Genomic DNA, 27,465 nt, shown 5'->3' with positions numbered 1-27,465 from the left:
AATGTTCGTCGTCTGTTAAGTCATCTGTACAATGTTGTGTACAAGTGTTGCCCTTCAGCCCATCATGTTCTTCAAATGAACAAATCTGAAATGGCACTAAAAGGCATTTGTACTACTGCCTGTTGGGCGCTTTAGTTGCACGACCTTTCTCCCGTTGCTCGTGCAACAAATCTCACACTCATATGTGGAATCCCCAACAAGTATAAATTATTTTATTATGGGGGGTTGTTTTGTTTGTCCATAAAGCTCCGACACATTAGTAGTATGCTCTGCCGGTAATTCCGCAAAAAACCATCTCCTTGTCTATTTGGGGTAAAGCGCTCTCAACTGTCGACATGACAGCTGGATGGGTCAAGATTAAGTTCTATATGTAATATATTCTTATTCAAAAATTGAATTCTATATAATAATAATGAAACATATTATCCATTAACAATAAAAAGCATCACAAGACAACGTTGAGATATTGTACCAACATTTAAGTTAGCATAAGAAAATGCAAATTAGGAGAGAAAATCATTAGACCCAAATTAGGAGACGAAGAGACAGTGATAATAAAATAAAATGGAAACAAAGTACGAGGAAGTCGTAGATATCTCAAAGAAACAAAAATATTTCTTGTTCAAGATCGAATTTATTCCAAACATCTTCACCTTGATTCATTAGTCCACAAGGTGTAAGAATTAATTTTCGATAGCGTCCAATTCTGAATAGCAACCAGGAAACTATCTTTTGCTAAATTCAATTTATACATTCCTGATTTAGCAATAACTACTCTTCTCACTTCATGATAACATTTATCCTGATTTGGGAACCAACTTATTTGGTTCCATAATCACGCCAAAAGAGTTAGTTGGATTCAAGACAAACTATAGCTTAAAGCCAATAGATCATCTAATTTACAGATTCAATATGTAACCATCACATTCTTGTCTCGTAATGCTATCTAAGTACCTCAAGAATAGAGACATCCACAACTCTTCCCTTGAGTTGTCTTCACATGAACCTTGAACTGCTCCTTTGTTCCTCAGGATGTTAACATGTCTCTGAAGATCATACATCTATAATATTCACTCTAGAGTCTCTTAAATAGGTCTTCCCAACCTTCTGGCTTCAATTTGAAATATTAGTATTGTAGTCCCTTGCTACATCTATCTTACATTTATCCTATGACATGTCAAAAAGTTTCTCCCATAATATGATACCCCAATTCAGGAAAAAACTAACTGTCACTAACTTATTTTGTGAAGGTATAATTCTCTTTTTCAAAAAAAATAATGAGAAATAATTTCTTATAGTGTCACAAGTTCAATGAAAGGGATTTTAGAAATTATTCAAAAATCTCAAATTCAAATCCAAATTTGAATCAATATTGTGGACCAATTTTCAGAAAGACAGTGATTCAAATTTCTACAACATTAAGAAATTTCAGGTAAATTTCTGATTTGGTACTGTACACACTATTCTAGAGGCACAATATTACATAAAATATTTCAGAAACTAATTTCAAATTAAAATGGGACCTAATTTCTGTACAATGTGTACGGACATTTAAAGAAGACAGATTTGCAAATCAATTTTGTTTTAGAGTTATAAATGATTATTTCATCTTGGAAAATATAAACAAAGTTGATGAATGCTCTTTGACTAATCTTAGAGTACATAGGGAAAATTTTATATATTAAACAAAATTTCAGGAAAAAATATCGCATTTTATAGACAAGTTTTTTGATACATAGAAATGGATCAAGAGACAACTCTAATGTTTGACATGATCCCATACGATTATATATATTATCTTAATTTTTTTATTTTTTTTTAATGATGTGGCATTCATGAAATCAGCTGGAACACATCATAGGTTCCTCCTAGACATGTTTGCTCTCCGGCGCATAGTTTCGTATTCGTAATCCAAATGGTAGAACCCTACTATCTGTGACGTTGAAAACTGTAGTCCCTTATAGAATACAGTCATCGACATTCTTCTATGATTGACGTCACGTCATTGACATGTGTTGTCCCCATCATCAACATCTCTTGTCCCCTTCATCCATATCTCTCGTCACCATCGTCGACGGTTGTCATCCCCAATCGTCTCCATCTACACAGATACTCATTTGTCATCTTAAAAGTCATTTTCCTCATGATTCATCCGTCATCTTAAATGTCATTCTCCTCATGATGCATTTGTCATCTTAAACGTCATTCTCCTCATGATTCATCCATCATCTTAAACGTCATTCTCCTCATGATGCATTCATCATCTTAAACGCCATTCTCCTCATGTTTCATCCGTCATCTTAAGCGTCATTCTCCTCATGATTTGTCCATCATCTTAAATGTCATACTCCTCATGATGCATTTGTCATCTTAAACATCATTCTCCTTACGATTCAATCGTCATCTTAAATGTCACTCTCCTCATGATTTGTCCATCATCTTAAACATCATTCTCCTCATGATTCGTCAGCCATCTTTAACGTCATTCTCTGCATGATGCATTCGTCATCTTAAACGCAATTCTCCTCATGATTCATTTGTCATCTTAAACGTCATTCTCCTCAGGATTCATCCGTCACCTTAAACGTCATTATCCTTATGATGACGGCATCTAAACAGATAACGATATCGTATATCATTACTGTAGCAACTGATATTTGGTAATAACACTACGTTGGATCCGATACCGATAGGGACGGCAGGTCCTAGACGTGACACCCCCGACGTGACGGGACGGATGACGATCGGTGATGAAGGGTGACGTGACGAACAGTTTATCATGTCACCGTCTCGTCACATGTCTGAGGAGTTTGGAAAAAATCCATCACGTACTTGTCATGCGTCCCTATTTTGTCGTTCCGTCACATCACCATCACCGTGACGCCGTCACCACCACCGGCGTTGGAAACAGTATATGTGATGCTGGACGTCGTCAAGGCGTCGTCCAGTCGTCACCGAGGGTAGCGACTCGGTGTCGATAACGGAACTCTATCGGACCACGGTGGAGAGCGTCGTCCGATAATGCTGATAAACAGATATGAAATATGACGGACTGCGAAAGATCTATATGTAGTACGTGCAAGTGCCAACTCGCAGAGTGTGCCGTTCCCGGGGTTCAACGGGGTCGCCTAGGGAGGGATAGTCCAGGCTTCGCGAACCTCGTCCAAGGGGTCGAGGACAACTACGCGGTCGAACGGGAGTGTCCCGCAGAGATGCTCACACGCGATGGGCGCGCCCGACTCGCACCGAACATGTAAGACTCTCGACTGATTCTTCGTCGTTTTCTCAATCTGTCCCTCTCACCTACGTCTAACCCGAGCGCGGTGGAGGCAATTAGAAAGCATACTGAAAAAGATAAGAGACGAAAGAGCAGGTTGGGGGGGTACCTTTCATCGCGTCCGGCGACAGCTATTTCGGTAGCACGGCTCAGCGTCTCGAGCGCGGTGACACTGCCCGCGATGCTGCGGGTGTGAGGCAACGCGGGACGCGGTGATGTGAGGTACGACGGCATGGGCGTGGTGGCGTGGGGCGTGGTGTCGTGGGTGCGGAGGCGCGGCGGCACGCGCCGGCGCGCTGTGCGGCAGCGCGCCTGTGGGCGCACGCGGGTGCGGCGGTGCACAGGCGGCGCGAGCGCGGACGGCGTGGGTGCGGGTGCCACGGACGCGGACGGCAGCGGTATCGAGCGCCGGCGTTGCGGCGGCGGCGCTTGCGACAGCAGGCGGCAGCAGCGATGCTCGCGACGGTGAGCAGCGGCGGCGGCGGCGGCGGCACTCGTGACGGTGAGCGGCGATGGGTGCGGCGATGGCTGCGGCTCCTCTTCTTCTTCTTTCCTCTTCTTCCGCCTTCTTCTTCCTCCTTCCTTCTCCTCCTTCCTCAACGAGGGACTCTTCAACTTCTGAACGTTATATTTTCAACAAAATTCAAAGAGTGTCCTTTGGGGGGCGCCCACCCATCCCTTTATAGGAGAGGTGGATGGGCCCCCTTGAGACTATAAAAATAAGACTGAAATGAAAGTATTTGGGCCCGTTAAGGGGAAGGAGGGGAAAGTATCCTCATACGGGAATTTCCCCTCGCTACAACGGGATTATGAAAACAGGAAGTACGAGAGAAACCCGAAATGTAGAAAACACGAAAACGGATAAAGTGGTATTCAAGACTGAAGATGGAGTGTCATCACCCGGGGTATCTGAATCCGGGTGTGCGCATCGTAACCTTGGCTTGACGTGCAGGCTGGACACGAGTCGGTGGCGATGTCGATGATGATGCCGACTCCTTGAGTGATGATCCTGCGGTCTCAGTCTGTTACGCGCCATCAATATGTCTATTTTACTATGTTTTTAACATAAGAACTTCTATGTTTTCTGAGGAATAAGGATTCCCTGGAGTCGAAAGCCCTTGTTCAAGGCTCCTATTTCTCTGATAATTCGTGAAGGGTCCAGATCGAACGCTCCTATTTCTCTCTTATTTCTCTGGCAATTCGTGAAAGAGAACTCCGGAAATTCTGCTTTACGTTAATCTTCTTCCTCGCTCTATCGGTGAGTTGTGCAAATCATTGTTTTTTTGTTTTTTGGTTCTAGCCTGGAGCTCAACCTGCTCTTCAAAGGGCTTGCAGATTGTCAGTAATTTTGAAAAAAATTGATTAATTTAATGTAATTTTTTCAGCTTCGTTTTGAAAATTAACTCAGGAAATAGTTGCTTCAAGAAGAATTTTGATCTCTCTTTGGATGGTCGTTTCGTTGAAACTTCCTTATTGCATTCATCAAAAGTGGGGTTAGTGAGTATTTGAATACCTGCTTGATTATCGCAAAATAAACAGATGTGTGGGATAATGAAATCCCAAAATCATTCATGTGCGGCAGAAGTTAACGCTCTGTCTTCAACATCAGCAAAATCTCTGAGTGTAGTGGATTGCTTGGTAGCATTGCAATTTCCAAGAGATATTCATCCCACTCTACTTTGAAATCAATCATCTGATCCTGACTGATTCAAATTTATTCTCTCGTTGGACTTTAGGTCCCAAATGGAATAAACCAATTTCGAATTCTTTCATTATATTCATAATTTTCAGTCACTAAATTCATTATTAAAATGTATTAAATAAAAGTCATCATCCGTGACGGACATTTCGTCACATCACCTGTCCATGGCAACCCCGTCACCATCACTTCACCGTCACGTAAAACTCATGACTCATCATCGTCACCATCACTACCCCACAATTCCGTCACCGTCACCGTCACATCATCCATCACGTTTTCATCACGGTGACATGTGACGTGACGGATGACGAATGCCGTTCCCTAGATACCGGGTACGGGAGGGAAGAACACAAGGTTGGATCAGAGGTATAGTGCAGTGACGCGGACGGGATGGTTTTTTTCGTCCTGGACGGAGATTCGTTCGGTCCGCGAGGTTGGTCGAAAACCTGGACGGAGATTCGTCCCGAGAAGAACAGAACAGACGGGATGGTTTTAGTCCACTCGGACGAAAAGATCGTCCCGTCGAGAGGTATCGGACGAAAAACCGTCCCGTCCGTTCTTTTCAGACGTCGGACGGGACGATAATCGTCCCGGACGATAATCGTCCCGGACGATACGTAACTATGGCCTACGACGGATAAGCGCAGTTCTAAGCTGTTCTATAAGAAGATCTCTCTCTCTCTCTCTGGCTCTGGTCTGGAATTCCGGAGAGATCGTCTTCCCCAAATTCGATCCGCCATGCCGATCTTCAAGGCGGGATTCAGCGGCCACGCGGTGAAATTCAGCCCCTTCTTCGAATCCCGCCTCGTCGTCGCCACCGCGCAGAACTTCGGCATCATCGGCAATGGCCGAATCCAAGTGCTCGATCTCGATCCCGCCACCGGCGCCATGGCCGAATTCTGCGCCTTCGAGACCTCCGACGGGGTCTACGACTGCGCCTGGTCCGAATCCCACGAATCCCTCTTCGTCTCCGCCATAGCCGATGGCCACGTCAAGATCTGGGACTGCGCCCTTCCCCCGACCTCCAACCCCGTCGTCTCCTTCAAAGAACACGCCCGCGAAGTCCACTCCGCCGACTGGAACCCCGTCCGCCGCGACTCCTTCCTCACCTCTTCCTGGGACGACACGATCAAGCTCTGGGCGATCGATCGCCCTTCCAGTATTCGAACCTTCCGCGAGCACACCTACTGCGTCTACACCGCTTCCTGGAGCCCCCGCCATGCCGATGTCTTCGCCTCTGCTTCCGGCGACTGCTCTGTTCGAGTCTGGGACGTCCGAGAACCCGTCAGCAAGCTCACCCTCCATGCCCACGACCTCGAAATCCTCTCCTGCGACTGGAACAAGTACGATCAGTGCCTTCTCGCCACCTCCTCCATCGACAAATCCATCAAAATTTGGGATATCAGGAACGCGAGAATGCCCGTGATCAAGCTTGAAGGCCACTCCTTTGCCGTTCGCAAGGTCAAGTTCTCTCCCCACAGGCCGAGCCTTCTCTTGTCTTGCTCTTACGACATGGCTGTTTGTCTCTGGGATTACCAAGCTGAGGACTCTCTGCTTGCTCGATACGATCACCACACTGAGTTTGTGGGGGGGATTGACATGAGCGTTCTGGTGGAGGGGTTGCTGGCCAGCACCGGCTGGGACGAGCTCGTCTATGTCTGGCAACATGGCACTGATCCTCGAGCGTAATTCTTGTTTATTAGATTATCTGCTATAAACCCCCCTTCTTTGATAAAATTCTTCTGAAGTTGGGTCGGTTGTTTATTAGATTATCTGCTATAACCCCCCCTTCTTTGCTAAAATTCTTCCGAAGTTGGGTCGGTTGATGGGTGCACATACTTGTTGGAAACCTGTGTTTAATGCAATATTTTTTTATCATTTTATCCGTCTTTTTTCTAAGAATACGGCTTGTCATTCATGCTTAATGTTCCTGTAATGTGTTGATCAAGTGTAACATTACTTCTGGACGAACTGCGGAGGGTGATACATTTGACAGGGTGATGTCCAAGGTACTGCTACTTCTCAGGCCACCCTGGGGTTTGTGTTTTTTCTTGAAATCTGTTAGAAATTCCTTCGCATTCTTTTTACAGAGAGAATAAATAAGTGTGTACTTTTAAAACTTTAGTAGCTGGAAAAGTTCATACTTTTATAGCCGCTTGATTATCCCCAAAGATCAATCAATGTAGATACAATCATGCAAGACCATAGCTACTAAGATTTGAGCATCCCAAAAATCAACAACCTGATCAAATTCATTTGTGGGTCTTCCTTTGACCGGTAGCTGGATGGAGAATGAAAGGTAGGCAGCTTTTGCAACTAACTTTCAAGTATCTACATCTGTTTTCCTTCTGAACAGATAAATGGGCTACCTCCTAAGCTAAAACCTTCATTGCTGCTCGATGGGCTTTGGAAAACTCACGCTGTTGATCTTCGTCTTTCTCTGGGGGGCCTCTGGCGGCACCGCCGTGGAGGATAGTGGCGGCACCATCGCCATTTTTGAACGATGGATAATGAAACACGGCAAGGCTTACGCCCATGCAGAGGAGAAGGCCAGGCGATACCGCAATTTCCTCAGCAACCTCGAGTTTGTGAGGGAACGGAGCAAAGAGAATAGAGGAGATGTGGGCCTTAACGTCTTCGCCGATCTGAGCAACAATGAATTCAAAAGAAGGTTTGCTTCAAGGTCAACAAAGAAGGCCATCCAGAAGAGAAGGAGGTTGAGAAGAGTTAGAGAAGGCGCTACTGCCGTTGACTGTGCGCCGCCGCCTTCTATGGACTGGCGGAGAAGAGATGCGGTCACTGCTGTCAAAGACCAGGGGCAGTGCGGTATCATTACGCATTGGTTTGATTTAGTGATTTTATAATAAGTTTTTCTCTTTTTCTTTATTTTGTTTGTTTGTTGTTTAGGGAGTTGCTGGGCTTTCTCATCAGCCGGGGCTATGGAAGGGGTCAACGCAATCGTCACTGGTGAGCTGATCAGTCTGTCTGAGCAGGAGCTTGTTGACTGTGACACTAGCAATGATGGGTGTGATGGGGGATACATGGATTACGCTTTTGAGTGGGTCATCGACAATGGAGGAATCGACTCAGAGGCAAACTACCCTTACAGTGGTTTTGATGGGCTTTGCAACACAACCAAGGTTAAGTCTCTCTTTCTCTATCAATTTCGCTCTTCAGATCTCTCTCTCCCTCTTTTCTCTCTCAACACTATCCCTCTCTTTCCGTCCTTCTACCTCTCCCTCTACTTCTCTCCCCCTCTCCATTCTCAGTCTCTCTCCACCACTCGTTCTCATTCCCATCTCTCGGTCTCTCTCTCTCGACCACTATTGCGCTTTCCTCACAGCCTCTCAATTTCTCTTTCCTATCTGCCTCTCTCTCTCTCTCTCTCTCTCTCTCTCTCAACAGTGTCTATCCTCTGTTTCCGTCCATCTCCCTTTCCCTCTCCTTCTCTCCATTCTTAGTCTCTCTCTCTACCATGCGATCTCTTTTCTCTTTCTGTGTCTCTGTCTCTCTCTCTCTCTCTTGACCACTCTTTTCCTCTGTCTATGTCTGTGTCTCTGTTTCTCTCTCTCTCTCTCTATCACTCTTTTCCTCGTTTCTTTCTCTCGCTCGATCACTCTTTTCCTCTGTCTATGTCTCTGTCTCTGTCTCTCTCTCTCTCGACCACTCTTCCTCTTTCCTCAATGTTTCTGCCTCCCTCTCTGTCACTGCCTCTCCTCTCTTCTGGTATCTCGGTATTCTCTTTCCCCCTCTCTCTGCCTTTCAACCCCTCTTTCTCTTTGTCCCTCTCCCCTCTCTATCAGTCTCCGTCTCCGTCTCTCACTCTCTGTCTGTCTCTCTCAATCCCTCTAACTCTTTGTCCTCGCTCACTCTCCCTTTCTCCCTTATTCTCTGTCCCTCTCTCCCTTTATCTCTCTCCCCGTCTAAATCTTTGCCCCCTCTATCTACCACATTCAATCTTATCTGCTGTTGAACTGTTTCAAATTGTTGCAGGAAAAGTTTATGAAGGCAGTGACGATCGATGGCTACGAAGACGTGCCGGCAAGCGAAGATGCCCTACTTTGCGCCGTAGCCCAGCAACCAGTCAGCGCAGGGATCGACGGCTCCTCCCTCGACTTCCAGCTCTACACTGGAGTGAGTAATAAAACCATCTCAAAACTATACCCTCTAAACAAAAATATCATAATTAACATGAAGTCGGGCTTTATTTCATCCAACGTTTGATTCAGGGAATCTACAATGGAGACTGTTCAGCAGATCCGGATGACGTTGACCACGCCATTCTCATAGTAGGCTACGGCGTATGGGCCAGGGATGAGTACTGGATAGTGAAGAACTCGTGGGGAGTTGACTGGGGTGTGCAAGGGTATGCATACATGAGGCGGAATGCCGGCTTGCCCTTTGGTATATGCGCCATCCAGGCCATGACCTCCTTCCCCACCAAGATCCCGCCCTCTGTAGGCCCGTCTCCGGCCCAGGAATATTCCAGCACTTCATGGCAGCAGTCGGATGCATATCTCGCCGAGAGCTGAGTAAGCATTGAAGAAAATAAATTCTGGGTTTTTTAAAGCTTTTGATTGAGTAAGGTGAAAGATTTTCTGTCTGAGCTGTCTTATCTACCAATGTTTCTGTTAATTACACACATATATTTCTATGAAATGTATCCTTCCATCCACCTACCACTTTAAACATGCATATTTCTGTTTATAAATCTATTGATCTATATGTCCATGCCTCTATACCTAGGCTTTTTTCTCTATATCAACCATAACGATTTCATGCGTGACTGAATGTAGATGAGTAGAATATGTGTGTGTATATATATAAGCGGGTCAGCAAATGTGTGTAAATGTATATATCAATCCACACATGGGGGTACCTTCTTTTGATGAAATATCACCTATTTGCCATTCTATCTGACAAAAGAATCTCGTATTGATGCCTCCATGGGATTAAAACCCTCTTTTGGCATAAGTCCTACTCAGTAATCTGCTGAGGTATGACTGTTGTATGCATTTTCTTGTTGGACATGGAAAAGTGTGGTCCGTGTGTGTATTGACATATTTTCGCTCTCTCCATGCTTGCAAACTCTTGTAAACATAAAATCTTAACACATATAAAACCCCCTTGGGTGGCATGCAGTGCACGGTTGGATTGGTCTATGAATGCGGCCCTAGGGTGGTCATACTATTTTTTCCCCAAGGAACAGATAATATATCTATCCATGCATTTGCCTTCTTTTATTTTATAAATTGATTGTTCTATCATCCACGTTTCTACCTTCTGTCTTTCTCTCCCCGTCTATCAAAAAACAAATATGCCAATATATGTTTATGTAAGTCTGTATGCATGTATATTTATTAGAATAGTCAAATGAATGAAAAATTGACGAGTGTGTTTGTGTATGTATACATGTTGGGAGATCATATAAATAATTAATGAACATCTATGTGTAGATCTTTGTGTTTGGGGCAATGACGCAGACTGTGCGGTTATAACTGAGTCATGTCATCCCCTCCTCAGCCCTTCACGGGGCCATCAAGAATATCTGGAAGGGCCCCTTCTATCCCAGGGTAAGGCCCTAAAAAAAGAACAAATACATGTAGTATGCATGTGTATATGTTTGTAAGTTTTAATGTGTGAATAAATATTGGACAAGTGAATTTGTGTTGATGTGTATGTATGCCAGGTGTACATAATTTCTAAAATTATTTAGCATAATATTTACAGATTTAAACATACAAGTTTTATTTATCTATCAATATTTATATTGACATTTTGGTTGGTCCATTTAATATCCTTATGATTTATTTGTATTCATCTAAGAACCAAAGAATTATGTGCACATATTACTTAATCTACTTTTTGTACTAAATGAATGTGTATGCATTATGTATGTGCAAAATGAATGAATTTATGTACTTATTAATTTATGGATGTACTTAAGTGTAGAGAAGACACAACTTCCAACTAGTTGCGCCATCCTTATGACCCAGGTGGAGTGCTCCCCCATTCTTTGGGACTTTGATGCTGCTCTGCACCCCTGTTTGATTGTAATGCCTCCAAAGCCATTAGTCTTGGAAATATACCCTCAAGTAATCCTACAGAAGATGAACTCCCACATTCCTCTTGATATTTTTCACTTACTAAATACTCCAATTTCTCCATTTATTTTCCCATATTAAATATTGGAAGTTTTTAGAACAAGGGTTTTAATGTAAAAACCATTTCTCTGAACATTGTTTCTTAATAACTGATTGTTGAATATCCTGAACATGCCCAGGGTGGCTAGGTTTATATGAGAATGAAGTTTATAGTTAGTTTGGGTAGTTGAATTTTGTCCAATACATGGATATTATCCACCTACACCTTTGGTGATCAGAAATAAGGGTTTACTCACGTGGACATGATGGGACTCCCAACGGAGGGACGCGTGACGTAACGTGACGGACTTCTTTGTATATGCTGGGACGCATGACAGGACGACGACATGATGAAAATTTCATCACGTCACCGTCCGTCGCGTTCTGTCATCCGTTCTGTCACGTCCCGGCCGTGCCGTTCCCCGAATTATTTCTATCTCTCTCTCTCTCTATCTCTGTCTAACTCTATCTCCATCTCTATTTCTGTCTCTATCTAACTCTATCTCCATCTCTAGCTCCATCTCTATCTCTAACTCTATCTCTACTCGTATAAAGTAAAGAAAACTAGGAAAGGTGAAAAATGAATATAAAGTAATCCAGAGAAATAAACAACCGCGGGAAACGAGCGGCTAGCGAGAACAGCGAGAAGTTGGGCGGTGAAGCGCACTTCCCCAGTTCGTTCTCCGCAGAGCAAGAAGCAGCTCTAATGGCGGTGCCCTGCGCTCCACCTTCCCTCTCTTCCTGCTCGCTCGGTAGCTTTGTATCTCCAACCTTACTCGAGAACTTAGCCTTGGCACGGATTTCACGCCAGCAGCTGCCCTTTTGTTCGATTCGTCTGAGGATATCGTCTCCGATTTCTCGGCGTTGTTCGGCTCCATCAGTCGGGCGATGCGCCGCTTCTGTCGGCCCCCAACCTCCGCCCCCGGAGGCTCCAATCCCGGATGATTCTGACCGCCCTGAAGGTTTCTTTCTTGCTGATCGTTTTCGGTTCAAGCGAAATCGATTTCTGAATCGTTTGCCCTTAGGCTGTCTGATTTCTTTCGGGGAACTCTGCGGTTTGTGGGTTTTAATTTTTTTGCAATATCTTATAATGGGTTTAGATTTATGGCATCGTTGGAGTAAGATTCGACGTTTCGAGAGTAGAATAGTTTAGATTGCGGAATCAATTAAACAAGCGTTTTTCTTTTTTCCTCTGAATGTGGAGTAGGTCGAGTGTGATGTACGGGAGGGTCTAAATTCATAAGAATTATGCATCACCTGGGGAGCAAAAATAATTAAGAATTCTAAGTTTGCTCGTTCAGTGATGCTTTTGAACGTTAATTACTTGCCTTGCGTTCAGCTGCTGATTTTTGTTAAGTAATTCTTTTTCCTTGTTTACAAGCGAATATGATAAAGACCTTGATTCTTTTGAACTTTATCAGACAACATAGGATGCTATTTTGTAATCATCTATTATTTTATGAAGCTGTGAAAAGATAAGGCGCACAACTCCTTTAACCTCAGTCAATTAAATACTGAAGTTATTGTACGATGAAGAGGCCCAATTAATCCAAGATTATCTTTAAATTCCGCGTTTCAAGACTAGAACACTTTTCTTTTGTTCGTCATTATATTTTTATTTCGTAATTTTCAGGTTTTATGGATGCCTTTTCAAGGTCCCGAGATGTTCTTCGAGTGTTTTTTGGGGTGCTCTTTTGGATGTCCTTGTTCTTTTGGGCATGTCTATGGGACGGAAACAGCAGCATTGGGCCAAACAAGAGATCCTGATGCACAGAGTCCACAGCTTACATGGATTTATGTAAATATGCGCCAAAGATGCCCAGGACATAATGATATACAGGTAAGGCTTTTAAATCGGTGTATTATTAATGACTACATTTGGCTTTGAGAAGCTTTCAAAGGCATCTTCTGAATGGGTAACAATTGATGAATATATCTAAATTTTTTGACTTTGGTTAGGAACAAGAAAAATAGTCTTTTATGTGCTGTCATCCTTGAGGGATTTCCAGAGGATTAATCCATGTGGTCTGCTTACTTTTTGATTTTTTCCTTTTTCCTTCTATTCCATTTTATAACCGAATGCCCAGTAAATTAGCTTATTCTTGTGGTCTCTGCGTTCATCGTACTCGAGAAAAATGGTGTGATGCTGCTGAAGAGTATGAAGTTTTAGAAGTAGGGAAATCATTGAACTTTTACCTGTATGGTACCCACCCGGACAAGAAACTCATCTTCCTAATTGAGTTTGGTTATTTTTCCCGATGCCCGGCTCTTCTCTCTCTTCTGTTCTGTCTTTCCATCTCTTCTTTGATCTATCTCCTTCCCCCAGTGGATTTCAAGAAGAAGAAAAAATGTTTGTTCTGTGTGAAGCGTAATGAGGTATTTATCTTTTCTGTGGTTGCTTTGATTCTTGTCGTCAAGCATGTCAGTTTACGGTCTCTCATAAATGTAGGTACTAGAGTTTGGCACTTGTTGACGTCAGAACCCTAGTGGAGGTTGATAATGATGTTGAGGAATTTTAGGACAGTTGATAATACTATGACGTTGAATAATTTCAGGATGGTTGACAATGATCATGATGTTGATGAGGTTACACGTTTGCCACGACAATGATGATGGAGTATCACAGATGGTTGTTGCCATATGTTTGTCGACGTTAGTGATCAACTCAGCAAAATTCTAGTCTAAATTTTGCATTCCATGAATGCCTACTTTGTTGCCTACAGCAATCATTGGCGATCATGTTTATGTAAATTTCCTTGAAATATGGGTGGTTGACGACGTTGACCTTGTGGGTTGATGTTTATGGTTGAATGACAGAGAACCGTTGGCCAATGTCAACCTCAACATCACATATCAATGTTGTCGGGACATGCCAACCCCAGTAGGTATTAGAAAATTTTCTTTACATCACAAAATTCGCACGTCACTAATCAGACTATATTCCTAAGGCTTAAGTCACAGAGTTGCAATGTGCAAAGCTCCTTATTCCCCATTATAAAATTAGTGAGGGTAATTTTTGTATGCCTAACAACCTCGTCGATGTCTTGAAAATTTCCATATTTTCAGATAATATATGACTTATTGACCTTGCAAGCTTATCTGTGGAAACCTTTGATATTTACTTGATATTCGTTAATTTTTTCTGATAATTTTTGCAGTTATATTGCCTGATTGATCTTTTTCTCTCCATATCAAGACTTGTTATTGTGATCAATTAGTGATCTAATTTGTTTGAATGGAAATAAAAAACTTTGGTGAATAAAGATAATAGGTTGACGAATGATATGACAACTGCATTCTGTCTAATAGATCAAATCATAAAACACGGGAAACAAAAGACAAATAAAGGATATTTCCTCTATAGTCACCTACTCTCATCGTTGCATTCCATTTACAGCTTCAATCCTGTATTCAAGCTCACTCTTCTTCCCTCGTTTATTGTAACATTCCTCTAGAACTCCCACTTTGCTGTTTCCCATTTTATCTGTATTGACAAGTTGGTGTACATCAGTAGCCAACCCTGTTGTAGATTGTTTTTCTCTCGGCCCGGAGCTGATCATTTTTTTTGTTTTTTTTGTGATTCAACTGTTCATCTCCACCTTTAAACTGTTGTGAATCGAAAAGTCTGTTTGACTACTAGAAACAAAAAAACATTTCTTGTTAATTATCTGTTTCTGATAATTCAAATATAATTCCTCTCCATGTAGTGGGAGATTTCTTCAATGCTTAATATCTTTGACTAGCGTTACTTTGCAGAGCTATTTCTACATTATCCTTAAGTCTGATATATTAATGAGAAATATTCCCTGAGGGTAAACATATCAAGTATTTATATATTTCCCTATCGTCTTTTTTTCTTTTTGAAGATGTGGTTTAGAACGCGGTGAAAAAATGTTGACTCACTTAATAGCTTTTAGATAGCGTCCTGGTTGTACCTTTTGACTCACTGAAGACATTATGAGAAGATCAGATTTTTGTTTTGATATCACAATTTAAACTTTTAAAGTAGGAGAAGTATTATTTTGTCTTGGCTTTGTAGTTACAATTTAAACTTAGTGGCTTCGATTGGGTGTCATAACTTGATTAAGACTTATTATAGTAATGTTTTTCAGTCAACTTATGAATCAATATTGATCTAGAATACGATTTGGATGACTATTAAAAATTGCTACTTTTTCACGAAAATCAATGCATGGATATCTTAAATCAATCTGGAATCTAGAGGAGCCTATCTATGGCTTCTTAGTCAACTCATAGACTGTTTGATTGGTGCGTATTTGCTTGACAAACTGGCGTGGCTTGGGAGGCATTATATTGTGGTAAATTATCAGAGTCCTTTTTGCACAAGGTGCATTTAGTAGGGCTTTGTAGGTAAACTTATTAGTATTATTTCTATGAATAGCCTAAGCTTGTTAAGATAAAGTATACAGTTCACAATAATAAATTTATAGTTCATTACATTTTCAGTAAATTCAATGCATACTTGTATTGGATTGAGACAGTAATACACAGGAATACTTTAACTTATTCAGACGTATAAATCAATTCTGTCTATATAAAAAAAGTTAAAATGGCAAACATATTTCTTCCATAATCATGCATTATAGCCTAATTCAACCATATTACTGGCTGCCTTTAAGGTCATTTCACCCATTAATGAAAAAATACGCATACACAAGCAGACCATCTCATTATAAAACTCTTTTATTTATCTGATATTTTTTTATTTAATTTACATAGCCCATTAAAATACCTTTTGTGCTCATATAGTTTTACACCTATCACCGATTAATGCAAGGGAATGCTATCAAAAAGTCAAAAGGAACCGTCTTTTTATATGAAAGTATCCTTGGTAAAGATTAGTTAGTGTATCCACAAATTTCAGACGATATATTCTATCTTTTATATACATATTTATCTGGAGAAAAGGTCTAGCAAACCTTTTATATATTGCGAGGTATAATCAGGAATGAAGTTTTTGGTCTGTCTCCCTCCCAAAAGTAATTTAAGTTCCTTAGGGTCTAGTTCCGGATGGAGCTTGAATTTTGAGTACTTTTACCATTAAAAACTCAATTTGCATTTCCTTACTTTGAGGATCTTATCATATGTTTAAAAATATTTTGATATATACAATCCAACATGGTGCTGTACATTCGTTGTTGCAAATCAATTTTTCATATTTCTATCATAGAAGTAAAGTCTCCGGCCAATATCTGTGGATCTGCCCGTAGTTCTGGTAGGAGAGGTTGCGTCTGTATGAGTTTTGTCCGAAGCAGCTATCATTCGTGGAATCTGTGTGGTGAAACATAGGTGATAGAAAAAATATTTACATTTGTAGGGGGAGATATGAAAACTGGTTAAATATTTATCATTTGATTATTTCAGGCTTAAAGAAACAAAAGATTTACCAATTACCCCCAATTTCCTAGTGTAGTTTGAAATCACATGGTTAAGCATACTATTTAGCCTTAAGAAAATATTATTCTGACATGGGAAGCATAGGCTCCAATAATCCAACTTCTATATAAGTGACATCTGGTTAAATATCATTAGCCCTGGAATTCCACATTAAACTATTCGTTCAAATAATTAATTGAGATGGAGGGATATTTTTACCTCATATTTCCTCTAACTGATATGGGATGAGGTTCTGGTATGGTATTGGACCTCATAGCATGTTTTTGTGACCTTCCTATTTGAAGGATATGCTACCAACTTGATAGAATAAACTTATCCCAATAGTGATATATCTTCTTGTGATTTCTACTTGATAATCTCTATGTGTTACGAGTGAGCTCTTTGTATGCATCTCATCTTAGAGTTTGTGACCTATGTAGTCCCCTTAGATCCATCCGATCGTTTGGAAACCCTCAATTTGAGGGTTTGAACCCTGGCCTGAATATCTGTCTAGCTATTTGTTTTTGGCCTACCTTTTCTTCCCCTCCTACATCTTTGCCTTTCTGCCCCTCCGAACTATCTATCTATTTTTTAAAAATATATATTAATTTTCAGAAATTTTGGGTTTCTTATATATATTCCTTTTTGCCCAAAGTGTTGGATGTGATTTGGTATTAATACATCATTTGATCTATATTTTTTCAAGCATTTTTGGCTTTGTATAGTATTAATCTACAAAGTTTCCGAATCAACCATCCCGAATAGCTCCCACTTCAGCAGCCTTAACTTCAGACTTTTCATATTGTGGTATCCGCCCTATCAAGACAAGAAGATCTATCTATCTATATACCTTTTTAAAAAAATTAACTTTTCTGGCTTTCTTAAATATCTTTATTTTTCCCCAGAGTTAGAGTAGGTCGTGCGGTCCGGTCCGATTTTTTCGGCCGGTGTGCGAATTTTTCGATCGCACAAATGCACTATCCGATGTGCAGACCGATTTTGTGCGATGAAATCGGACCGCACATTGCACAAAATCAGACCGCACATCGCACAAAATCGGATCATTGAACATAAATGGAATGCATTTTTTTTTATTTATAGATATGCCCCTCCATGTCTTTCATATTTCCCCAAGTAAAACCATATGGAATCTGAAAATGGTGGGGGACGGCGGCCGCGGCGCGGCGGAGGAGAATGGTGGGCGGTGGCGCGGCGTAGAGCCAGAGATGGGGAGGCGGTCGTCGCTGCCGAGCTCGTCATACTGAGATTTTTCATTTGTCAAAGGAGTACTTTATTAAAAATTGGTCGCAAATCACACAATCGCACCGCACAGGGCCTTGACCGATGTGCAGTGCGATTTATCATATGGCTGTCCGATGTGCGGTTCGAAAATCCGAACCGGACTGCACATCGGCCTAAATCCGCACCGGTCGCACCAAAGGACCATCCCTACCTAGAGTTTTTACATGTGGTGTGATATTAATACATCGTATGATCTATCATTTTTTTGAACCTTTTTAGCCCAGTGGAGTCTAGTCAAAGAACTCCCCATATGTTCACCTAACCCAAATTGTTCCCACCTTAGCATGTGTGACTTCAGAGTTTTCATCTTGGGGTATTCCTCTGGCAAGCCAAGAGGATCTATCTATTTGTTCATCCATTTCTTCACCCAGTTGGATATCTATCTATCTGTCTATATATCTACTTACAAGAGTACATGAACTAGGATGTTTGATATACAATTACCAGTAAGCCAATGCTGCATCCTTCAAAAAAAGGTTTTCATGTTGAATATAAGAGAGAGAGAGAGGGAGGGAGGGAGGGAGAGAGAGATAGATAAAGAGAGAGCACATCAATCAAGAGAAAACCACCAAGCAAAATAACAGCTGGAGGTAGGGTTTGACAGATCCCCAAATATTTAGGTTTTTCACTTAGACAATTGAGTGCCCAACCCTACCTTATTGGTGTGGATGGTGCACGAGGGCTTAATGTGCCTGCAAGCACATGCTAGAGCAGCAATCTGCACTGCAATGATACTTCATCCAGGTGTGGCCCTAGTGGCATCCTACGTAGATGAGATGTCTCATTGACAGTAAAGGAGAAAAACTATGTGCAGGCTCTCAGTGCGACGAGTGGCTAACATTGAGCTGAACACATGACAGGTGTGTGCATGTCCCCGACTAGTGCAAATAGTGACTGATTTGGTAATAACTAGCCGTGGCCAAGGGACGGGGCCAATGTTTTGGTGTCAACACATGTCATAATCTTAGGTAATGACTTACATAAATTCAACTCTAATTTTGCGTGGTACCACATCCTCCAGGTTACGCATTTAGGCTGACAGATGGAATGCCACATAGGAGCACATCTTGAGCTGAAGACCTCCATTCATGTGGTTTGCCATGGGGGGGATCAACTGCAGGTGAGCAAGCACTGTTGGAGAACAGTGGCAGAGTTGACACTCTAGTTGTAGAATCAAGGGAGGGGTCCTGGTGGATGAGGCACGGTGCCTTCCTTTGAAATCTAATGTAAGTTAAAGGGCTAATACTTAGGCCGCATCGGCATGTCACCGAGCTTGTTGGAATTTTTAAATTGTCTTGGCATTACTACAAAATATTCTCTCTAAGGGATCAACACCAATAATTCTTATTTACCCAAATGACTTTTGATGTTCTGGTGAGGGCTGTTTGATTGTGTGGAAAGATCAAGTCTAGCGCATTGGACATTAGAAAATTTGCTCTTGGGAGTTTAATTGTGTGACAGTTTGATATCTGAGCCAGCTTTGCAAAAGTGGACACTACTGATCACCAATTTTTGGGACATAAATTGAGATTTAGGACCTGAGAGAAGACATGCCAAAAAAGACTAGAGAAGGTGGAGGTGATTGGCAAAAAATACGAGGGATTGAGTTCCAGCGGTTACAAAGAAGAGACGACTGCATAATATTTTTTTAAAGTGTTTTCCAAATATGAAGAACCGGACAAGTAGGATGTGGTTTTGGACTACTGCACAACCAAAAAGGTCATAATGAAAGATAAGTACCATGTACCAAATGTTGATGAATTACTCAACTAGCTGGGGGAGGCATCAACATTGAAGACTAGATGACATCAAATCCAAATTAAGGAGAGTGACAAGCCAAAGATGGCAGGCATGAAACATTAAGGATTGTATGAATTTACTATCACGACCTTTGGGATGACCAATGCTCCAGAAAAACTTTTCACATTAGTGAATTTTATTTTTCGTGAGTACATTAATCACTTCTTTATACCAGATTGGAATGAAATCCTTGATGAACTCAAATTTAGGATGTTAATTTGTTGTCGATACTTGTGTTCATCAATAATAATTTATAAACCTTTAATCATATAATAATTTGACAAGTTAGTGATGAACAAGGATCATCTCCACAAGGAACATATATTATAATTAAAATACTCTTTAAATGATGATTGAAGAGGGATGAGAGGAGGTATGTATAAAATAGGAAATTGTGATGTGATGAGTAAGAGGTGGTGAGAGGGTGATACTAATTATTAATAAAGATGATAGGACTAATAATAATATGAGGAATATGTAGGAGGAGGGGGATAGATCAAATGGGAATGACATAGTGAGATAGATGAAGATGTGAAGTGATGACGGATGTGGAAGATGATTAAGAAGATAGAAGGATGAAATGGGTGAATGGATTTGAGTGGATGTGGATGGATGGTGGTGAAATAGAAGGTGGAAGAATAAATTATAATAATATAACTAATGTATGTGTTGGAAGAATGGATAGGTGGTAGTTTCATGGAGAAGATGATGATGGACTAGATTGAGATTGAGATTGAGATCGAGATTGAAATTGAGATTGAGATCAGAGATGGCTGTGATAGGGTGAAGAAACATGGTGATGAGAAGGAGATGATGAAAATAAGAAGGTAGGTCTAACTAAAGGTATGTGAAGGAGGAACCAATGTAAGGCAAGAGACTAACCTTAGATCACTATGTTCCTCTGGGATCAGGCATTTTCCTGATGCAGATAAACCTATCCACTTCTCTTTTGATCTTCTCCAATCACTAAAGACACCAAGAGCACCCTTGATGAACCTTCAAAACCTCAATCTCTTCCAATCTACCTCTCTAGGAGGAAGTGAGTGTAAAGATAATTTTCACAAAACTTCGATGCTCCATTTATATATCCAACTATATGGATGGAAATCAATGAAAAAACAGAAGCTCCACTCAATTTTTCAGCCCAAAAATCCTTCTAGATTATCACATATCATGATTTGAATAGGATCATTCTCAGCCTTCTGATTTTCTCTCCCCTCCAATTTTCTCTCTCCTTCAATTTTGGAAGTCAAGAAAAGGTCAAAGAGCAATTAAGAAATCCCAATATACATTTATATATATACTAATTCATAAAAACTCAAAGTATATTTTTAAATTTTGAAAAATGATATCTTTTTAAATATAATTCTAGAAATTCAGGAAAAAAATATTGTGTCTCGAAAATTGTGTTCTTTCAGCATTTGATGTCATGAAACACTTTAAAATACTTAAAAATTCATAAAATTCAAGATGTCTTTTTAAAAATAAATTTAATCATTTTAGGCTTGATAACACACATATAATCAATTTAATGCAAATAAACATGTAAATGTGGTCATATTAACCTACTAGAATGCTTTTTATCAATCCTCCTTTATATTCAGAACTTGGATGATTATGACGCATACTTGTCCAAGGTGTAGGTAAAGCTGTGTGAGCATCAACTTTACCAGTAAATGTGAATACACTTGTGAAGAGGTCTAGTTCCTTGGGGACCTAGTCAGTACAAGTAATGTGCAGAGGGATCCATCCAAGGTCTATGCTATCCAAGACTTGTCCATTACAAAAGAAGAGTCTAAGTTATAAAACTTTCTCAAGCTGGAAAACTACTAGTGAGATACCATTAAGGAATTTTCATGGCTAGCCTTGTGATTTATAGATCTGATGAATAGTGATGTGAAATGGCACTAGGTGGAGCAGTGCCAAGAAGCTTCCAAGGATCTATTGAGCGCTATGAGAAGCAAACTAGTCCTCTGCTTGCTTAAATTCAATCAATTATAAAAAAATGGACTAAAACTGTTGATTTCACCATTGGGGGCGTGTTGGTGTAAGCTAACAACCTGGTAGCGTATGAGAGACAGATGATGAAGGACATAGAAAAGTGATACTATATGCATGAAAAGGAGATGATGAGAATGGTGCATTGCCTAGGAATATGAGGTCGTGATAACCTCAAACTAAGGGCTTTACTTTGTTGTTGCTATTTTTGAGATTATTCAATAAAAATATAAACGTGTCATCACTAAATAATTTCAGCTAGTGAGGAGTACAGATCCTCTCCACAAGGAATGGTGATTAAGGATTGAATATTCTTAATGCAATGATTATTGTGATTAGATGAGATACATACTTAATAAAAATTCTGGTGATAAGAAAAGGCAAGGTAAGATAGTGATATTAAAATGAGGATGGTAGTTATAAGCTACTGATGTTTAAGATTTGAGAAGATCGAGTGAATGCGAGGATGAAATGACGATGACACAAAGAATGATAGGAGTGATTTAGATAATGAATTGTGCATCATAAATGACATGTAAATTAACAATACAACGATAATGTGAAGGTGGTAAGATGTGATTTAGAGAGTGTATGGAGGTGATGTGATGGTGAGACGTGGTAATAAAATTAATCTAAGCTAACGGTGATGTCGAGAAAGAACAACATAAGGTGAGAATATTTACCATAGATCCTCACATTCTGCTGGGATCATGAAAGATTTTGAGTGCATGTAAGCTCCCCCTCTTCTCTATTTCTTCTTACCACACACATAGGGCACCAAGAACAGACTTGATGGATCTTACAAACTCGCCATCTTTCAATTGATCCACATGAGTAGGAAGCAAATTTAAGGATAATTTTGACAAAGATACGTGCCTCTAATTATATATTTGAGCGTATGGATAGAAAGAGGGTGGGAAGACAAAGCATCCCTCCAAATTTCAGCTCAATTGGACCTCTGGAGTCTTAGATATCGAGCTTTGAACTTTGACCAATCCTAGCCGACCATTTTTTTCCTCTCTGTAGCATCAGAGCTGACGCTTCCTTATTTTCCGTTGTCCATTGGGACATCCAATCATCATCTATTTAATCATTGGTAAAATTTCCTTGTCTTCCATAATCGCTTGCCTTGAGAATGCCCCGTGTATCTGTAGAAGAAAATGTCAAAAAACCTCTCTTTTTAACTCTTATTTAATTGTGACATGGCAACGCGTCAGCGCGCGCTATGTCACCCTCTTATCCATGTCAGAAAGAGGGGAATATTCTCCAATGAAATCCTCACATGGTGCGTGTTTCTATACACCACGTTAGGATTTGTATCTCTTTTAACCAATCGCGGCAGTACATGTGCACACCACATGTACCGCCATGATTTTAAAAAAAAATTCTGCTCTTTTTTATTAATTTTCTTCTCGAGCTACGAGTCACATTAATTATTATTTAAATCATTTCATTTTTTCTATTGGTCCATGTTGCCTCCAACAAAAAAATTATACCAAATGGCACGTTATGGTATCATGATTTGATATGCCATAATTGCACCTTTTCACAATGATTTGTGCAACTAATCATTCTGGACACTCTTGGTTGGTTGCCACACAACGAATCGAATGGTGACACAGGGTGAGAAAATTTTTAGGAAAAAATACTTTAAATTCATTCTAAAAATAATACTAATTCAAAATATAATAAATATATATTTATTTATAAAATTCATATCTGCATAGTTATAAAGTCAGAAAATTTCTAATAAATCAGATCAACACTCTAAAAAATATATTTAATCATGTAAAGGTTGCTAATGCCAATTTATAAATTTTTTAAAGCATAAAGATATGTATATTTAAGAAATAAACTAATAACTTATGTGTTATAATGTTGCTACCTTCTTGAAGCAACTTCTTGGTCTACATTGACAAGGTGGTGATGAGTTACTTCGAGTCAAAGAATAAGGTGACTCAGAAACTTGCAAGATGATAAATTCCTTGGAATATTTTGACTTGATTTAAATTACAAGTTATTGGGTTCTAGGGACATGATTGAGGAGAAACATTGATGATTCATGTCTAAGAACAAAATGTATCCACAATTAAAACTTGAGAATCAAATAACCTAAGCATATATCAGATCTACTATTAATCAATTCTTCAAGTGTGATCTGTTCATGAGTCCAGGCTCTAGACGTGTTCACACAATCCCCAACACGTTGAATTTCCTCCTCCACTTTTACGATCACCTGAATATGTCATTATTATTGCACTGGGATGAAAGACGAGCCGATGGGAGAAGGCAGAAGAACAATGTCATCTGAATAAGTTTGTCCTTGGTGAATTTAGTTTAACACCTTCTCCTATTTATACTTAATGAGAATTTTAATAAAACTCCTAAAGTAATATTACGATGTCCAGAAGACCAAGAGTGGTTGCTTCACCTAAAAAACGTGATCTATCTGGGATGAGGAGCATGGTAACATAAGGTTATTCATTTCCAACTTTATCGTTTTGATAACTTGCATGTAAACTCATCCCTCAGATTTGATTTGGGTGACCCTTTAAGACCATGTATCAGTCTAGCTAACAAATTTATTGGCCCAATAACTTTCATCACCTTCCAAGTTAATTATGCATTTCATAAAATTAGTTAATGAATCACAGATTGATTTAACCCAATTGATAGGTAGCGATTCCAGATCATAGGGCTCTAAGCTATAACTCATGCTCCAAAAGATACAAATGAGTGCATTTACTCACTAATGGAACCTTTCTCTTATTAGTAACCATGTATGTATAGTCTCTCATTTTCATGAAGCTCCTCAAAAAACTTAAAAGTATGCTCCATTGTCAAGCCCTGATCAGTCATTCAATTTATTAGTGATACATTCGGAAATTGTCAGATAAATATTCTCCAATAATTGGGTGCCTTAGTTAACGGCTACATCACACCATCTTCCTTGAATTGTTTCATGTTATATCAAAGATGAGAAACCTATCTTGACCACTCAATTATTCTCACAAACTTCTTGTTGCACTCAAGTGGACATTTTGAAATCATAGAATGATCTTTTGGAATTCCAAGATTAGGAGTTCGCACGTCATAGTCGAAAGAACAATTGTCCATTCACAATAGGTCTTTGGTGAATATACTTAGTTCATAGGTTGGTTTAATACCATTCTGGATTTCAGACAATTCAATTCAGTGAGCACTTTCCCCAAATAGTACCCACTATCAATCCTTAGTGTCTCATCACTAAAGGTTGTGGGATCGGTCATGCTCATAGTATGAGTGGAACTGGACGATATTATTCTATTTGAATATTTTGATATCCATCTTGAGTATTGTATGAATAGAAATATTTATAGTCCATGTGTAAAGAATAATAGTCAATGTGTCATGATATCATCATAATTCAAAAAGTCAGTTCATGTATTTGTGAATTTTATCAAAAGCATCATACATGCATTGTAATTAATATATTATATTGATGAACGCTAAATGATATATTGGCTTGTGAGCTACATATGCTTTCGTCATTAGCTTGGGCTTACCAATATGGAGGCTGATGCTGTAGTCACAAGGAAAAAAAATCATTTGTGGCAGCCTATTTGTAGTTCAAGTAATCATTCTTGAGGAGATTGACTCTACAGTGAAGGATGATTCAAAGATTGTATGAACCGCCGAGTGAACCACAGTGGTGACACCAGGAAGTTCTAGGAGGATGACATTCTTTGTATACATAGGAACATGTCATGTATTTTGAGTGGCGGAGGTTTTTTTTTATTGGCAAAAACACGGTGCCGGGTATGTCCAACCTTGAAGTTATGCTCGTAGACCGATCTAGCCGTGCCCCGGATGCCACCCAGGGGGGTTTTATATATAAAGTGGATTGTTTATCAGCGTTTTTAGGCGTGGAGCGAGCATAAATATCCCAATTACACTCGGATCCCACTCGTCCACGCCCATGTGCAGGAAAGGGAAAAGATACATAAGTGATACCTGGCAAGTGCTCTGAGAAGGTCGCTCGGGCCGGCGTGTCTCTGGAACCCTCGCGGTGGTGATGATGCATGGAGTGTTTGGAGCTCTCCCCGCCGTTGAGAGGTGTCATCAATGAGGTGCGTGCCGGGGACATCAATAAAGCGGGCGAGCGAGCACTCCACCTCCCGCGCTTCATGCAAGATGCCAATCGTGGGGGTAAATCTCCAGGAGATGTACGCATGCCAGCAAGAGTATGGGGAGCTAGCGTAGCAAAAGCGATGCATGGAGTGCAGTCCAACCCGCCATCAGCAGATGTCAGCATTGAGGTGCTCGGCAAATTGGACGATCATGCAAGAGGGTGAGTTCTCCCGCGTCATCCCTCCATGTAATCCGCCAGTCTCGTGGCCTCTCGTTTGACAGTGTGCGACACATGTGAAGAGTCGACAAGCCAAGGCGTTCCACTTGGTAGCATCCACGAGCTGTCGGAGGGAGTTCCTGCCAAGAAAAGAAAAAGGAGGTAGGGTTACGTGTGTATACTGCGTGGTTGGAAAGAGCATCTGCTATCTAATTTCCCTCCCGTAGCTAGTGACGAACACTAGTTGTGCGAGGGCAGCACCGCATGATGTCTTGCCAGAGCTGTTGAAGCCGCCGCTGGGAGCATTTACCTACACGAAGCATGTCCACTAATACCTGTGAGTCTAATTCTACAATGATATTGTGAAGGTTTCGTTCCTCACAGAGGAGTAAACCATCACGTATCGCCATAGCCTCGGCTATTGTATTAGTCTGAATGTCATAGAAGGACGAAAAAGCAAAGATAATACTCCATGTATGGTCATAGAGGATACCACCCCCTCCAACTAGACCAGGATTCTCTTTGGCTGCACCATCCACATTCAGCTTGAGGGTGCCGATTGGTGGTGGATGCCAACGAACAATCTATAGCCGAATGCAGGTAGAGGCGAGGGTCACCCGGATGCCCCAAGAGCAAAGGAGGTCACATGCGAGGGCTGAGCTGTGGGCGTGAGGAGGTATAAGATGGTGGATGTGTCGTATCCATAGCTTGACTCGTCACATGATATCCAAGACGCACATGGGAGTACCTGCAAAACAAGAGGAATTTCGCCCTTTCCATATCTCCAATAGTAAGTAGGCTATGGTGATGTGGAGGAAGGGGCTCCATTTAGAGCATGTTGGCGAGAGATACATCTTGCCAAAATACTCTAACAGTGTGAGAATAGGGGAGGTACCGAGGAGTGGACGCCAATGATGTATAATTTGACGCCAACCGTCTACGGCTGTCTCACTATGGAAGAAGAGGTCCTCCATAGTCTCAGCTTGTAGAGATGTGGGGCAACAATGGCAACGTGAACTGAGGGAGTGACCGATATGGATCACTCGATCGTTAGTCGGGAGACCACGATGCGTGAGTCTCTAGAGAAAGAAGGAGACTCGAGTAATGATTGCCGGATGCCATATGCGATGACCCCAATGCTGGATGGGGGCTTTCTCACAAAAATGCTCCAAAGAAGATCTACAGGAGTAGGATCCGTCAAGGGTAAGCGTCCAAATAGCACAGTCGTGAGTGGTCTTGATGGCAATGCTACGGGCCTGGGATAAAGTATCTAAGGGGAGGCCATGCTGCTCCCAAACATGGCACATGTTGCCCGTGAGTAGCTGCGTTACTGTCAATCGAGGCTATGTGGTACGAAGTGGGGATGGCAGGCTAAAGGTGCGTCAGCGAGCCATGTATCATAGAAGGTATTAATCGTGCCTCTACCGACATGCTAGCGTGTGACCTTCACGATCTCTAGCCAATGTCGCTGCCAAGTCTGCCATCTGTGATTGCCCTCGATATCCCACTCTCTACAGGC

At 41.0% G+C, this 27,465-nt stretch overlaps 2 protein-coding genes and 1 long non-coding RNA gene across 4 annotated transcripts; all 3 read left to right on the top strand.

The window, feature by feature from the left end:
* Positions 1 to 5,653: 5,653 nt before the first annotated feature.
* PEX7 (peroxin 7) lies at positions 5,654 to 6,881 on the top strand. Its single transcript, XM_078575032.1, has one exon. It carries the CDS (start codon positions 5,718 to 5,720, stop codon positions 6,666 to 6,668), a length of 951 nt encoding a protein of 316 aa, XP_078431158.1. The 5' UTR covers positions 5,654 to 5,717; the 3' UTR covers positions 6,669 to 6,881.
* Positions 6,849 to 10,672, top strand: LOC144702982 (cysteine proteinase COT44-like). Of its 2 annotated transcripts, none has more exons than XM_078575030.1 (5): positions 6,849 to 6,988; positions 7,336 to 7,805; positions 7,887 to 8,119; positions 8,973 to 9,113; positions 9,209 to 9,654. In XM_078575030.1, the coding sequence occupies exons 2-5, from the start codon at positions 7,379 to 7,381 to the stop codon at positions 9,509 to 9,511; spliced, it is 1,104 nt and encodes a 367-aa protein (XP_078431156.1). In that variant the 5' UTR covers positions 6,849 to 6,988; positions 7,336 to 7,378; the 3' UTR covers positions 9,512 to 9,654. The 2 variants fall into 2 exon arrangements, with proteins under 2 accessions (XP_078431156.1, XP_078431157.1); XM_078575031.1 differs by lacking the exon at positions 6,849 to 6,988 and adding an exon at positions 10,436 to 10,672 and having other exon boundaries at positions 7,018 to 7,805; positions 9,209 to 9,511.
* A 729-nt stretch (positions 10,673 to 11,401) lies between these two features.
* Positions 11,402 to 13,101, top strand: LOC144703544 (uncharacterized). Its single transcript, XR_013581551.1, has 2 exons — positions 11,402 to 12,084; positions 12,756 to 13,101. It is a non-coding gene; the product is annotated as an uncharacterized LOC144703544 (long non-coding RNA).
* Positions 13,102 to 27,465: the final 14,364 nt, after the last annotated feature.

Source organism: Wolffia australiana, chromosome 5, assembly GCF_029677425.1.
Source record: "Wolffia australiana isolate 7733 chromosome 5, ASM2967742v1".
In the NCBI taxonomy this organism is placed as follows: Eukaryota; Viridiplantae; Streptophyta; class Magnoliopsida; order Alismatales; family Araceae; genus Wolffia; species Wolffia australiana.
This window is presented reverse-complemented; position numbering and strand designations above follow the sequence as displayed.

What these genes read in the sequence shown, in the direction of transcription:
- PEX7 (XM_078575032.1), top strand. Translation starts at nt 5,718, where the DNA reads ATGCCGATCTTCAAGGCGGGATTCAGCGGCCACGCGGTGAAATTCAGC.
- LOC144702982 (XM_078575031.1), top strand. Translation starts at nt 7,379, where the DNA reads ATGGGCTTTGGAAAACTCACGCTGTTGATCTTCGTCTTTCTCTGGGGG. An exon ending in CAAAGACCAGGGGCAGTGCG is followed by an intron (nt 7,806 to 7,886) that starts GTATCATTACGC and finishes TTTGTTGTTTAG; the next exon opens with GGAGTTGCTGGGCTTTCTCA. An exon ending in GGCTTTGCAACACAACCAAG is followed by an intron (nt 8,120 to 8,972) that starts GTTAAGTCTCTC and finishes AAATTGTTGCAG; the next exon opens with GAAAAGTTTATGAAGGCAGT.